Source organism: Oncorhynchus tshawytscha, linkage group LG06, assembly GCF_018296145.1.
Source record: "Oncorhynchus tshawytscha isolate Ot180627B linkage group LG06, Otsh_v2.0, whole genome shotgun sequence".
In the NCBI taxonomy this organism is placed as follows: Eukaryota; Metazoa; Chordata; class Actinopteri; order Salmoniformes; family Salmonidae; genus Oncorhynchus; species Oncorhynchus tshawytscha.
Window position 1 is genome coordinate 29,945,248 of NC_056434.1, and position 14,362 is coordinate 29,959,609.

At 41.0% G+C, this 14,362-nt stretch overlaps 1 protein-coding gene across 1 annotated transcript in view; it reads right to left on the reverse strand.

Moving 5' to 3' along the window:
- Nucleotides 1-11,134: 11,134 nt before the first annotated feature.
- The window catches only part of slco3a1a (solute carrier organic anion transporter family member 3A1a), a 52,993-nt gene continuing 49,765 nt past the window's right edge, over nucleotides 11,135-14,362 (reverse strand). Inside the window, exons 8-10 of the mRNA XM_024423565.2 lie at nucleotides 12,684-12,856; nucleotides 12,484-12,548; nucleotides 11,135-12,352 (exon numbers count right to left, since the gene is read on the reverse strand). Coding sequence (XP_024279333.1) covers nucleotides 11,982-12,352; nucleotides 12,484-12,548; nucleotides 12,684-12,856 — 609 coding nt within the window. The 3' untranslated portion in view covers nucleotides 11,135-11,981. The remainder of the gene's footprint in view (nucleotides 12,353-12,483; nucleotides 12,549-12,683; nucleotides 12,857-14,362) is intronic.

Sequence of the window (14,362 nt, forward strand, 5' to 3'; positions counted from 1 at the left end):
CTTGTCTGTTATGCAGTGGGAATAACAACACTGACCTTGATTTAAAGTATGTTATAAAATATATTATATTTCATCCTGTCATAAGATTAAGGACAAAACAATAAATTGACGCGTAAAATGCACAATCACTCAAGCTGAGCCAGGTTGATTTTTCAACAGCACCTACTTGGCAGACTCCCAAACAACACTTTTAGAGTGATCAGTTTGTATGCATCAAAGTCAAGAGTATGTATTGGGTAGCTACAAATGTTTGCAATCAGGGGTGGGTGTGTGTGTGTGTGGGGGGGTAACTGTTGGGGAGTAATTGTTAGTTTGTCGTATAAATTCTAAGTTTTGTTGTAGAACAGTGGCTTGTTAATGGGAACTCTATACAAATTAGCTCATCAGCTCAGAGCAGTGCATGGTGGAGTAGCAGCTGTTTAATGTGGAGGGAATTTCCGTATTAATTAGCCTCATTCGGGAAAATGAAATTGAGTCAAAAGATTGAAATAGAAATGAAACGATCTTAATGCAACCAGAGGAACTTTCATGGCTGACCTAGAGAACAGCCACTTTATTTAATTGTATCATCGTCCTAGCTGTTGACAATTCAAATGGTCAAGGAGATACAGCAGTAAGCATCTTACATGTCAGTTGTACCTGTGTGACATAACCCTGGCTACCGCCAAGGGCTGCTGTAGGGATTAAAGATGTGGATTAGTAGTGTCCTCATTAAAAGACTTGCTGTCTCTTTTAATGTGTGTAAACATTACAAGATGTTTGGTATCACATGCTTTGGGATTTAAAATTGAGCAAAAAAGGCTGTCCAGTTGAGATTAACTTGGTGTGTTTTTGAAGTCAGTGACAGTATATTGCAGGGATTCTTCTTATTCTCTGTGGCAACTTGAACTAACTAAATAAATAGCATTGTAGCTAAGGACAGGTCATTTTGTTGCCTACCAGTAGACCATGTACCAGCTCAACATTCTTGAACCCCATGTTTGAATCATGTTTAGAACCTGTTTGAATCCCAAAACACTCATAGACAAAATAACTGCTTGAGGGGGCTGAACTTGACTAAATTAATGAGATTTGTGGATCTGTTTTCCAAGAGAGGAGAGAAATGCCAGTAACACAAAGCATCAAGTGAATATCCAGCACTGTCTACTGCAATTTCACATTTTATCTGCTCAGTCTCCATTGTGTATCACGCATGTCTATCCAATTATACTCCAGGGAGCAATAGGCATTCATTTCTTCAACTGTAGCCTTTAGACCACATCTGATTTCATGAGGCCATGGCTCTAAAGCAGACTTGGATTCAAAAACCAGCAATAACAAATGCAGTATATATTTTTTGTTATTTTCTTTGCCTTTATTTATCACCCAAACCACATACTGTTGCAAAAAACAGAGTGAAGAGTTTTTCTTTACATCACAAAAGTCAATCACTGTTTACAGAATTGTTTGTGGGCCATATCTCAACTATGCAAACCTCTCTGAAATCAATCTCTGACCTCTACAGTAACCCAATTAACATCAACCTATCTTTTTCCTTTAAATGTCACCCAGTCAACCTCCATTGGGCCAAAATATAAACATTATTTTGAATATGGATATGAATATGAATATGAATTGAAGTGTGATGCTAAACATGGTAATTCATCCTTATTTTTTGTTTGCACTTTGCAGTTTGAAGCTGTCATGTTTTGTGATGCTGTGTTTGATTCACAAGGGGAAGCATTAATTTGTTTGAGAGCACTGGATGGAATGAACAGAGGCTGATCATGCATGGGTTTTACATTCAAAATAGGTTTTGTTTGAAGAACTATAATTGCGTTTGTCGGGCTTTGATGTGATCCAGAGTGTGATACATGTCGAGGAGTGTGTTAGTAATTGAGGTGTCTATGATGCTCGAACCAATACCATTGGTATTCATGAGCCTCTCTCGTTTATGGAAGGGTCTCACTGTGCTGTCTGACACAATGGTGTCTAAAACCCACAGTAGAGAAATCAACAATCTATGTCAACAATTGGTTGGAATTACCAAAATGGTGGATTTCTTTTTAGCTGCAATCAGTTGCTTTTTAGCAGTGAACTCTAATTTGAGAATATGATGATTTTTGTTCAAGGTAGCACTGTGAGTGTACTCCTATAGCTCTTGAAATTCGTCCTGTATGTTCCTAAATATTTTGAAGCTCTTACAAATTATAATTACATTGTGATCTTTGATTACGAAAACACTTGCCATAGCAGGATTAAACTGTTAATTAATATAATTATCAGATCAAATTGGGTGATTTAATGAATTGTGTATGTGTAAAAAATACTAAAAACCAAGATAAAAGTTTGTGTTTGAAGAATATCCTGAAGATGAAATAGAATAAGTATTTACTTAAAACAAGTTTTTTGGGGGGGTGATTTGCAATCATAAAAGGCCTGGAACTACTTCAATAGACTAGACTTGAGGGGTAGACTTCTGCTACATTACAGAGGCAGTAGTTTGATTTATAAAATGTTTTACAGTAGTATGTACTTTCACAAACTAGAGGCTCAGGACTTTGGAGAAATGAGCCTCTACGATGAATTCCTAAATGAATGATGTGTAGTGTGATACAATGCCCTAGCAGCTGCTGGATCACCACACACACGCACGCACGCACGCACGCACGCACGCACGCACGCACGCACGCACGCACGCACGCACACACACACACACACACACACACACACACACACACACACACACACACACACACACACACACACACACACAAACACAAAATAGTCAATTTCTCAGAGACCATATTATTCTACAGTGTTGGATGTCCACAGTGTTGGTTGTCCATTGTAATCCTTGATTGCACGCAGTTGTTTTTCTGTGGTACAAAGCCAATGGTTTACACCTGAGGGAAAAAGCAAGATATCTGTCAGAAGGACAAAAGAGCTATTCCTTCCTGTCGATTCTTACATGAAAACACTTTATCTTAACCCAAAGCAAAGGTGTGTGTGTAGAACCAATGACAGATTACTGAATCCAATGCTTTACAGATCCAGTGGTAACAGTGTTGTGTTCAATACTTATCTGTGTATTGCAGTCTGACTATAACCCTAATTTCCTATGGGTCTGGTCTTGTTTGTTGTTGATAGGGATGACAGGAATTGATGATAGTGACAGTTTGCACTATAAATATAATTAGAGTTTGTACTCCAGGGAGCAACAAATCCACAGATGATGCCATCTCTATTGCACTCTACACTGTCCTTTCACACCTGGACATAAGGAACACCTATGTAAGAATGTTATTCATTGACTCCAGCTCAGCGTTCAACACCATAGTGCCCTCGAAGCTCATCACTAAGCTAATGACCCTGGGACTGAACACCTCCCTCTGCAACTGGATCCTGGACATCCTGACGGGCCGCCCCCAGGTGGTACGGGTAATAACTCTACCTACATGTACATATTACCTCAATTACCTCAACATATTGCCTCTATACCGGTACCCCTGTATATAGCCCTGCTATTGTTATTTTACTGCTGCTCTTTAATTATTTGTTATTCTTATCTCTTTTTAGGTATTTGATTAGAACTGCATTGTTGGTTAAGGGCTTGTCATGTCTTGAACTATAATTAATGTGAAGACTGTTATATTATCAAATCAATTCTCTATGTGTAATTATTACGTGATTAAACTAATCATGTAAACATTAATTAACTAGGAAGTTGGGGCACCACAGGAAAATGTTGTTTAAAGAGAAACTATTTCCCAGATTTAACTCCCGTCAGATATTTTCATATCTTATCGATTACAGTCACTTATTAATATTTTACCTCATCAGTCATATTCTGAATGTTGCAAACTCTTGGATGTCTGCACGAACCCTAGCATAAATTATGAATCAACGGCATACCAATTGCCTTAATTATTTATTTACTAACTAACTAAATAATCACACAGAAGTACATAAACACACATAGGATAGGCTATGCGTTGGTTATTATCATGATACAATGAAAAGTCCCTAGTGGACTAAACCGCTTTAACAGCTTGTTATATCAAATGAAAAGGGAGGGGCAGGTAAGAAAGAGCGGGAGAAAAGACAAAGGACTCCACTATTGTACACACAGCTGATAACTAGGCTCATAGAAATGCTAATACTTTGCACATGAACAGCCGCTCATTTGAAAATAAATAGCAAGTCTTATTTTATTGGTCACATACACATGGTTAGCAGATGTTAATGTGAGTGTAACGTAGTGCTTGTGCTTCTAGTTCCAACAGTGCAGTAATATCTAACAAATAATATAACAATTCCCAACAACTACCTAATACACACAAATCTAACAAGTAATCTAACAATTCCCCAACAACTACCTAATACACACAAATCTAAAGGGGTGAATGAGAATATGTACATATAAATACATGGATGAGCGATGGCCGAGTGGCATAGGCAAGGTGCAACAGATGGTATAAAATACAGTATATACACGTGATATGAGTGATATAAGATATGTAGACATTATTAAAAAGTGGCATTATTTTTAGTGTCATTGTTTAAAGTGACTAGTGATCCATTTATTAAAGTGTCCAGTGATCGGGGCTCAATGTGGGCAGCAGCCTCTCTGAGTTAGTGATTGCTGTTTAGCAGACTGATGGCCTTGAGATAGAAGCTGTTTCTCAATCTCTTGGTCCCAGCTTTGTTGCACCTGTACTGACCTCGCCTTCTGGATGATAGCGGTGTGAACAGCTGTTGGCTCGGGTGGTTGTTGTCCTTGATGATCTTTTTGGCCTTCCTGTTACATCAGGTGCTGTAGGTGTCATGGAGGGCAGGTAGTTTACCCCTGTGATGCGTTGTGCAGACCGCACCACCCTCTGGAGAGCCTTGAAGTTGAGGGCGGTGCAGTTGCCGTGCCATGCTGTGATACAGCCCGACAGGATTCTCTCGATTGTGCATCTGTAAAAGTCTGTCAGGGTTTTGGGTGACAAGCCAAATTTCTTCAGCCTCCTGAGGTTGAAGAGGCGCTGTTGCGCCTTCTTCACCACACTGTCTGTGTGGGTGGACCATTTCAGTCTGTCTGTCTGTGATGTGTACGCCCAGGAACTTAAGACTTTCCACCTTCTCCACTGCTGACCCTTCGATGTGGATAGGGGGGTGCTCCCTCTGCTGTTTCCTGAAGTCCACGATCATCTCCTTTGTTTTGTTGATGTTGAGTGAGAGGTTGTTTTCCTGACAGCACACTCCAAGTGCCATCACCTCCTCCATGTAGGCTGTCTCAATGTTGTTGGTGATCAAGCCCACCAGTGTTGTGTTGTCTGCAAACTTGATGATTGAGTTGGAGGCGTGCATGGCCATGCAGTCATGGGTGAACAGGAGTACAGGAGAGGGCTGAGCACACACCCTTGTGGGGCCCCAGGGTTGAGGGTCAGTGAAGTGGAGAAGTTGTCTCCTACCTTCACCACCTGAGGGCAGCCCGTCAGAAAGTCCAGGACCCAGTTGCACAGGGAGGGGTTGAGACCCAGGGCATCCATCTTGATGATGAGCTTGGAGGGTACTATGGTGTTGAATACTGAGCTGTAGTCAATGAACAACATTCTTACATAGGTGTAATTTTTTTCAAGATGGGAGAGGGCAGTGAGCAGTGCGATGGCGATTGCGTCATCTGTGGACCTGTTACGGCGGTATGCAAACTGAAGTGTGTCTAGGGTGGCTGGTAAGGTGGCGGTGATATGCTCCTTGACTAGCCTCTCAAAACACTTCATGATAACAGAAGAGAGTGCTACGGTGCGGTAGTAATTTAGTTCAGTTATCTTTGCCTTCTTCGGTACAGGAACAATGGTAGCCATCTTGAAACTTCTGGGGACAACAGACTGGGATGGGGAGCAATTAAATATGTCCGTACACACACCAGCCAGCTGGTCTGCGCATGCTCTGAGGATGCGGCTAGGGATGCCGTCTGGGCCAGCAGCCTTGCGAGTGTTAACATTTTTAAATGTTTTACTCACGTCAGCCACTGAGAAGGAGAGGGGTGGGCCGCAGACTTTGTTAGCATGCCGCGACGGTGGCACTGTATTATCCTCAAAGCGGGCATAAATGTGTTTAGTTTGTCTGGAAGCATGACGTCAGTATCTGTGATGTGTCTGTTATTTTTTTGTAGTCTGTGATTTTCTGTAGACCCTGCCACATGCGTCTCGTGTCTGAGCTGTTGAATTGCAACTCCACCTTGTCACTGTACCGGCATTTCGCTTGTTTGATTGCCTTGCCATATCACCAGACCTCTTTTCATAGTTAAATGCGGTGGATCACGCTTCAGTTTTTCGCGAATGGCGCCATCCACCCACGGTTTCTGGTTAGGGTAGGTCTTAATAGTCACAGTTGTTACAACATCTCCAATGCACTTATTTATAAATGTACTCACCGAGTCAGCGCATAGATCAATGTCGTTCTCTGAGCCTGACTGGAACATATTCCAGTCCGCATGATAAAAACAATCTTGGAGCGTGGCTTCTGATTGGTCAGTCCAGCGTTGAATGGTTCTCGTCACTATTACATCCTGTTTAAGTTTCTGCCTAAGAGCCGGGACGATCAAGATGGCTTCATGGTCGGATTTGCCGAAGGGAGGGCGGGGGAGGGCTCTGTATGCATCGCGGAGGTTAGAGTAGCAGTGGTCGAGAGTATTAGCCCTATGTGTCTTGCAATCAATAAGCTGTTAAAATTTAGGTAACATTGATCTCAAATTTGCTTTGTTAAAATACCCAGCTACAATAAATGCAACCTCCGGGTATATAGTTCCTTGAGGGCCGTCTTGGTGTTCGCTTGAGGGGGGTGTACACAGCTGTGACTATAATTGATGAGAATTCTCTTGGTAGGTAGAATGGCCGGCATTTGATTGTAAGAAATTCTAGGTCGGGTGAGCAGAAGGACTTGAGTTCCCGTGTTGTTATGATCGCACCATGAGTTGTTAATCATAAAGCATACACCCCCACACGTCCTCTTCCCAGAGAGGTGTTTATCTCTGTCAGCACGATGCATGGAGAAGCCTGGTAGCTGGACCGATTCCAACACCATATCCCGAGAGAGCCATGTTTCTGTGAAACAGAGAATGTTACAGTCTCTAATGTCTCTCTGAAAGGCAACCCTTGCTCAAATTTCGTCTACCTTCTTGTCAAGAGACTGGACATTGGCGAGTAGTATACTCGGGAGTGGTGAGCGATGTGCTCGTTTACGAAGCCTGACCAGAAGACCGCTCCATCTGCCCCTTCTGCATCGCCGATGTTTTCGGTCAACTGCTGGGATTAGATCTATTGTCCGGGGTGGTGGTTTGAAGAGAGGATCTGTTTTGGGAAAGTCGTATTCCTGGTCGTAATGTTGGTAAGTTGACGTTGCTCTTATATCCAATAGTTCTTCCCGGCTGTATGTAATAAGAATTAAGATTTCCTAGGCTAACAATGTAAGAAATAATACATAAAAAAACAGAATACTGGATAGTTTCCTAAGAACGCGAAGCAAGGCGACCATCTCTGTCGGTGCCATCTTAATTTAAATAGGCCTGTCTGTAAACTAGTTGTAGCTTGTTCCCTTGTTCCCTTTGTTCTGCAAGTGTCTGTTATAATAGATTTGTCAGACATACCAATGATCATTTGATAGGGAAATGTTCTCCAGAATGGATCAATCAAAATACCACCCGTTGGTTCTCCTTCGCATTTACCAGACTAATTTACTTAAACAGCTGCAGAGACTGAATGTTCCTTTGTAGTCTTTAGTTTTGTAGAGATTTTCTTCTTCTCTGCTGAAAGTTTCAGAGTTCTAGCCATTATGTCCATCTCAGCTCACGCTGTTGGTCTCGTTGGCCTAATGTAAATTTTGTCGGAAGTGGGTTTTATACACTTCTGGGAAAAGGGGGTTCCATGATGCTGATGTGGGCATGGCCACTGACTTGGTTAAGACTTCATATGAAAAAGAATTCTCTCATTTAGAAGGCTAACATCACATTACATCTTCTCACAAATAGTTTCATATTTAAACATATACATTCCACAACATTTTGATGTGACCCTGACAACTGGGAAATATATACATTCAGAGATGCAGTTATGCTGTTAGACTGTCTTTAGTTACATCACAAATTATTAACAAATTCGACTTGATTGTTCTTTAAATACCCACAGACTATTCCAAATGTTTGGGATACATAAATACTGTTAATTATTCAACTTTGGATGTTACCGGGCTCTGGCTGGGCCACTCAAGGACATTCAGAGACTTGTCCCGAAGCCACTCCAGCGTTGTCTTGGCTGTGTGCTTAGGGTCGTTGTCCTGTTGGATAGTAAACCTTCTCCCCAGTGTGAGGTCCCGAGCGCTCTGGAGCAGGTTTTCATCAAGGATCTCTCTGTATTTTGCTCCGTCCATCTTTCCCTCGATCCTGACTAGTCTCCCAGTCCCTTTCACAGAAAAACATCCCCACAGGATGATGCTGCCACCACCCTGCTTCACCATAGGGATGGTGCCAGGTTTCCTCCAGATGTGGCGCTTGGCATTTAGGCCAAAGAGTTCAATCTTGGTTTCATCAGACCAGAGAATCTTGTTTCCCATGTTCTGAGAGTCCTTTAGATGCTGTCATGTGCCTTTTGTGGCTTCCTTCTAGCATGACCAAGGCCCTTCTCTCCAGATTGCTCAGTTTGTCTTGGTGGTTCCAAATTTAAGAATGATGGAAGCCACTGTGTTCTTGGGGACCTTCAATGCTTCAGAATTGTTTTGGTACCCTTCCCCAGGTCTGTGCCTCAACACAATCCTGTCTCTGTGCTCGACGGACAATTCCTTCGACCTTATGGCATGGTTTTTGCTCTGACATGCACTGTCAAATGTGGGACCTTATATAGACAGGTGTGTGTCTTTCCAAATAATGTCCACAGGTGGACTCCAATCAACATCTCAAGTTGATCAATGGAAATAGGATGCGCCTGAGCTCAATTTCGATTGTCATTGCAAAGGGTCTGAATACTTATGTTTTTTATTTTTAATACAGTTGAAAAAATGTCTAAAAACCTGTTTTCGCTTTGTCATTATGGGGTATTGTGTGTAGATTGCTGAGGATGTTTTATTTATTTAATCTATTAAGGCTGTAACACAGAATAAGGCTGTAACACTTCAACATGTGGAAAAAGTGCTTTCAGATTTGCAATATACCTATTAATCTAAAAATGCATTAGGGCTGCAAGAAATATTTGATTCTAAGGAGAAAGACAGGAAACAGAGGGAAAGCAAAATACATCCTTGATAAATCACCAATTATTGAATGCCAGTCTCAAGATGCTGCAAAATCAAACCAGGCAAATAATTTTGCTTTGTTTGTCTGTACAGTATATGTGTTTGTGTGTGTGTGTGTATATATGTGTGTGTGTGTGTGTGTGTGTGAAAGCATCATCAAACACATCCCATAATGTTACAATCTTTGCAATGTTCTACGACTTCCTCTGTTATTATTTTCATTATCAAGGGCTATCAAAGAAGAACTATTAACATGCACACACTGAAATTGTGAGGCCATTTTGTAGCACAATGTTTTTCTGCTTTAAAGATAGAGGCACAATACTGCACACACGGGACACATGGAAAACCTCCAGCTTAAACATAGAGGGATGTGAAGACTATTTTTCCTGTTTCCTCCAGCCAGAGGAGTGGAGAGTCATGTGGGCTGATAGATCCTGTCGTGTCTGTCCTACTGTTTTGCCAAACGCTCTGATGGCTACAACTAAAAAAAGATGCTATCTAGAACACAGGAGGCTGCTGAGGGGAAGGTTCATAATAACGTCTGGAATGGTATCAAGCACATGGAAAACATGTTTGGTGAGTTCGACACCATTCTATTCATAACGTTCCAGCCTCCCTAATTAAGGTGCCACTAACCTCGTGTGATCTAGAATCTAAAAGGGTTCTTTGGCTGTCCCCACAGGAGAACCCTTTGAAGAAGCATTTTTGGTTCCAGGTAGAACCCTTTTGGGTTTAACCTTTTGGAGTGTGTAGAGTGAGTGTGTAGAGTAGAGTGATGATTAGCTCTAAGCCGCCTTGCATTCTCTTCCCCTCCACCAGTGTTAACTCAGTTCATCTGCAATGGCTCAAAAGAGAATCTAAGCCATATCAATAATAACTCTAATCTACTTACCAAGCTGACCAGATGAAAGCACTGTGCAGTTGTCCATTCACATTTTCAAAAGACACTCAGCATACATCAAGTACAAAGTACCAATAGGTCATACATATGCTCTGGGAAGCTATATAAATATATTCTGACAAACTGAAATCAATCACTACACCTGTATTTGAATCATTTTAGGACCTGGACATCAGAATAAAGAGGGCTGATTTCTGAGTGCTTTAGACACATATTAAATATACAGATTATTCATTTCTCTGCCTACGCGTATAGTGCATGTCAGTACATACATTTTCTCTGTAAAGAAATAAAGTGAAAATGACACCATGTCTGGTTTATTTTCTGAAAAATATTTTATTTCCAGAGTAAAATAAATGATATATTGCCATACAAAAAAGTGTAAGAAAAGGGACAATGCCAAAACTTTAACTGTAGAGAAAATGGAAAATAAGAAGTTAGATGTGCCATCAAGCCTTGAGGGTTTTCAAATAAATATGTCAAGGGATAACAAAATAAGAACACCTATTACCTTGTAGGATTATCAGCCATTGCATGTAAATTACTCGAAGTACCTTTTGTGAGACTTCACATGTAGATTCTGCATGCCTAAAGCAACAAGCAGTGTTACTCTGCCCTATGAAAAGCCCTGTTTTAGTTTGCTTTGATCTTGTTCATTGTTTTGTTTCTTATTCCTTTCTTGTTATGACATTGGCTCCCATCTGATATGTGATTCCAACTAAAAATGTCTTAATAATTAAATATCAAATTATTATATTATCATCTCAGTTTAGTTAACTCTAATTAAATATTCTGAACCTCACAAGTACAAATATATAAACTTTAATATTCATGGTTTAGCTTGAAGAGATATGGTATGTCATTATAACACACACAAAAATACTTGTTGATTTTCCAATCTTTGCTTTTCCCACTATGGTCCAAAAGCTATGGTCCCCCCCAAACATAAATAATATTCTTATCTAGTAATCCCTCATGTTCAAAAATATTAGGGTTTAATAAACTAGGCAAATAAAAAGCAAAGAAATGTTTACAACTTGAAGACCCTTCAGAAATGAGTCTGCAAAAAGACAGATATACAGTATCTCTTTCACAATGATAGAAATGGATATGAATAATATAAGATAACCCATAGAAAGACAAACTGTATTCTATGTTCATAGTCAAAAACAGTGTTTCTGTTCCAGCAAGAGTACTGTTTTTGTACAATGTATGCTGACATTAACACCATTTCAGCTACCTCCTCTGAACTGCATTCTGACACTGAAAGCATACAGTAACTTCAGACTATCATCCTATATAAGCGTTCTACTTCCTCTACTATATAGAGTACATGAGAAAGTGCTCTGTTCGTTTCATCAAAGTAAAACGTAAATTACACAACACCGAATCATTTACACTTATATATTAGTTCCCTGGCGGAACGAGATGTAACACATAGTAATACTGACCGAACAGGACCTGTCATTTTCACTGACTGGATCCATTTTATACTCAAGCGAGTATGGCGCCCACAGTAGTATAATATTGACCATCTAATCAGCTATGAGCAGGACAGAACCAGACAGTAGTTGTCTTCTACTAACAATCACAACAGAGTTCACTGGCACTGGACGACATCCTCGCTGATAACACCTCTACAAACAAAATGGCCTCTATCAAAAGTTACCAATTTGGAGAAGAGAGCAGCAACAGTCTTCCAGAGCCTGAATAGGACTTCAGATAAAAAATGTTCTATCATTTAATAAAGAAAGAAAGACAGAAAGACGATAATCCTTCAAGAGAATTATGAAGGTAGCAGATAGTCCTCTTCATGGTTCAGAAACTATAAAACCGACTCCATATTTTCGCACCACTCATGGTCCTCTAGGTTGTATATAAACTTTGTCCTGTTTGGGTTCTGACTCCCATCCTTCATGTTGTCCATTGTGAGACTGGAGGGGAACAGTTCGGTTGGTGTTGTATAGCCCTCGTGATTTTTGATGTATTTCTTATAGTTCTTGCGTAAACAGTACCAAGTAGTGGTGTACAGAATGAAGGCGGTGACCTTAAGACCAATGGCCAGGCTCACATACAGATGTCTGTAGGCGATATTGTCGTACAGCAGGCAGGCTCCCTTATCCCCACACTCTGTACTCCAGAAAAGGCATGTTGAGTCAATCCCAGCACCAAAGATCAGAGGAGGGGGGATGAATCCTACAGAACAGGTGTGTAGAGAAATCAATACTATAGCATCTGAAACCTCAGTATGTTTGATTTATAAACAAAATAATGTAATAGTGCAACCTCACTAGTTCAGATGCAAGTCTAACAGTACTGTAACTTACCAAGTAGTCGCAGCAAGAGAAACAAAACTCCAAGAGCATATGATTTCAGCTCAGGGCTCACAGTCCTAGGAAGAAGAGACAACAGTTACACACAGAAAAGAGAGAGCTGTCTCTGAGTAATATAAACCCTCTGTACAGGTTGACTGGGTTCTACTGGGAAAGTTATAGCATGGTGGTAAGGTGAGTGCCAGTGGGGCTACCTGATGAGGATGATGACGGAGGGTGTTTGAGCCATGGAGCCGATCATGCAGCAGGCACAGATGACACAGAGGAAGGTGAGGAAGGCCTCCTGGCAGCCTGGACTGGGACACTTCCCTGGGACAGCTGTGGCCATCTCGCTGTCACTGGATATACATGTACACCCTGTCAGATTCTGAAGACAGGAGAATAGATGCATCTGCGTTAGTATTACTGTCTTAAATTATGTGACAAAAAGCCAGATTAACAAAGAGAGAACAAAACAGTCTCCCATCTCTCTATAGGTAGGTTTTTGGGGCTTCGGTTCACTGCACAGGGATAAGCATCTGACTACAGAGCAAGGTGTAACAATGAAGACCATATAGCCCAGGGATGGGCCACTTTGATAGGGGTGGGGACCACAAAAGATCTGAACTCATAAGGGACCTCAGTGGCTCGTGGGTCTGTGTACCCACATCCTTCCCCACACATGAAGTCAACTGATTGTGCAACCAATCTACAGTACCAGTCAAAAGTTTGGACAACCTACTCATTCAAGGTTTTTTTTATTTTTATTTTTTACAATTTTCTACATTGTGGAATAATAGTGAAGAGATCAAAACTATGAAATAACCAACAAAGTGCTAATCAAATCAAAATATAAGTTATATTTGAGATTCTTCAAATTAGCCACTCTTTCCCTTGAGGACAGCTTTGCACACGCTTGTCATTCGCTCAACCAGCTTCATGAGGTAGTCACCTAGAATGCATTTCAATTAACAAGTGTGCCTCGATAAAGTTTACTTGTGGAATTTCTTTCCCTCCTAATGCGTTTGAGCCAATCAGTTGCGTTATGACAAGGTAAGGGTGGTGTACAGAAGATAGCCCTATTTGGTAAAATACCAAGTCCATATCATGGAAATAAAAGGTCAAATAAGCAAAGAGAAACGACAGTCCATCATTACTTTGAGACATGAAGGTCAGTCAATTTCGAAAATTTCAAGAACTTTGAAAGTTTCTTCAAGTGCAGTCGCAAAAAAGATCAAGCATTATGATGAAACTTGCTCTCATAAGGACCGCCACAGGAAAAGAAGACCCAGAGTTACCTCTGCTGCAGAGAATACATTCATTAGAGTTAACTGCACCTCAGATTGCAGCCCAAATAAATGTTTTACAGAGTTCAAGTAACAGACACATCTCAACGTCAACTGTTTAGAGGAGACTGCGTGAATAAGGCTTTCATGGTCAAATTGCTGCAAAGAAACCACTATTAAAGGACACCAACAAGAAGAAGAGACTTGCTTGGGCCAAGAAACACGAGCAATGGACATTAGACCGGCGGAAATCTATGCTTTGGTCGGATGAGTCCAAATTTTAGAACCGCTGTGTCTTTTTGAGATGCAGAGTAGGTGAACGGATTATCTCCGCATGTGTGGTTCCCACCGAGAAGCATGGAGGAGGATGTGTGATGGTGTGTGCTTTGCTGGTGACACTGTCTGTGATTTATTTACAATTCAAGGCACAATTAACCAGCATGGCTACCAAGCATTCTGCAGTAATATGCCATTCCATCTGGTTTGCGCTTAGTGGGACTATCATTTGTTTTTCAACAGGAAAATGACCAACACACCTCCAGGCTGTGTAAGGGCTATTTGACCAATAAGGAGAGTGATGGAGTGCTCCATCAGAAGACCTGGCCTCC